Here is a 536-nt window from a genome sequence, read left to right on the forward strand (position 1 = left end):
TCTTGAGTGATAGACTCTGTCCCCTCTAAATAAATGTATAACAAAGAGGGTGTTCATAAAAGTGGTATATTAAAATGACAAGAAAAATATCTTGAGAATTGAAAGAACTTTTTTTGACCCCAAACAGACCCTAGGCACTGTTTCCGAATTATATCTGGGATGATCAGACTCCAGCTGTAACAATTCAGTACTCATCACGTCGAGAGGCAGAAAAGGCAATGTCAGAGGGTAGAACTCTTGGTGATCGTCTTCTGACCCTTACTTGGGCCTTTGATTCCCCCCTGCCTGTATCCTCACAGGCGTCAGGAGGAGTGGCTGGAGGGCATCATGTGGCCACACATGCATACTCTAATGTTGCCCCACACTCCACCACTCCATCTCTCTCCCCGGATGACACACTGGTAAGTAGCTTAATGTTTTCAGACGGATGAGTTGTGCTTTTTCTTTCTCTCTCTCTCTCATTATATTTTTATATGTAATCCTCCATCTTTTTTCCCTTTTTTCCTTATTTTTTTCTCGCACATTCACCCATTTTG

The 536-nt window shown here is 42.4% G+C and overlaps 1 protein-coding gene across 1 annotated transcript in view; it reads left to right on the forward strand.

Annotated features, from left to right (window-relative positions):
* LOC119592612 (RNA-binding protein 26-like) overlaps positions 1-536 on the forward strand; it is a gene marked incomplete at its 5' end in the record, with an annotated part of 5957 nt that overhangs the window by 3546 nt on the left and 1875 nt on the right. Inside the window, 1 exon segment of the mRNA XM_037941496.1 lies at positions 128-401. Coding sequence (XP_037797424.1) covers positions 128-163 — 36 coding nt within the window.

This window comes from Penaeus monodon, chromosome 30, assembly GCF_015228065.2.
Source record: "Penaeus monodon isolate SGIC_2016 chromosome 30, NSTDA_Pmon_1, whole genome shotgun sequence".
NCBI classification, from domain to species: Eukaryota; Metazoa; Arthropoda; class Malacostraca; order Decapoda; family Penaeidae; genus Penaeus; species Penaeus monodon.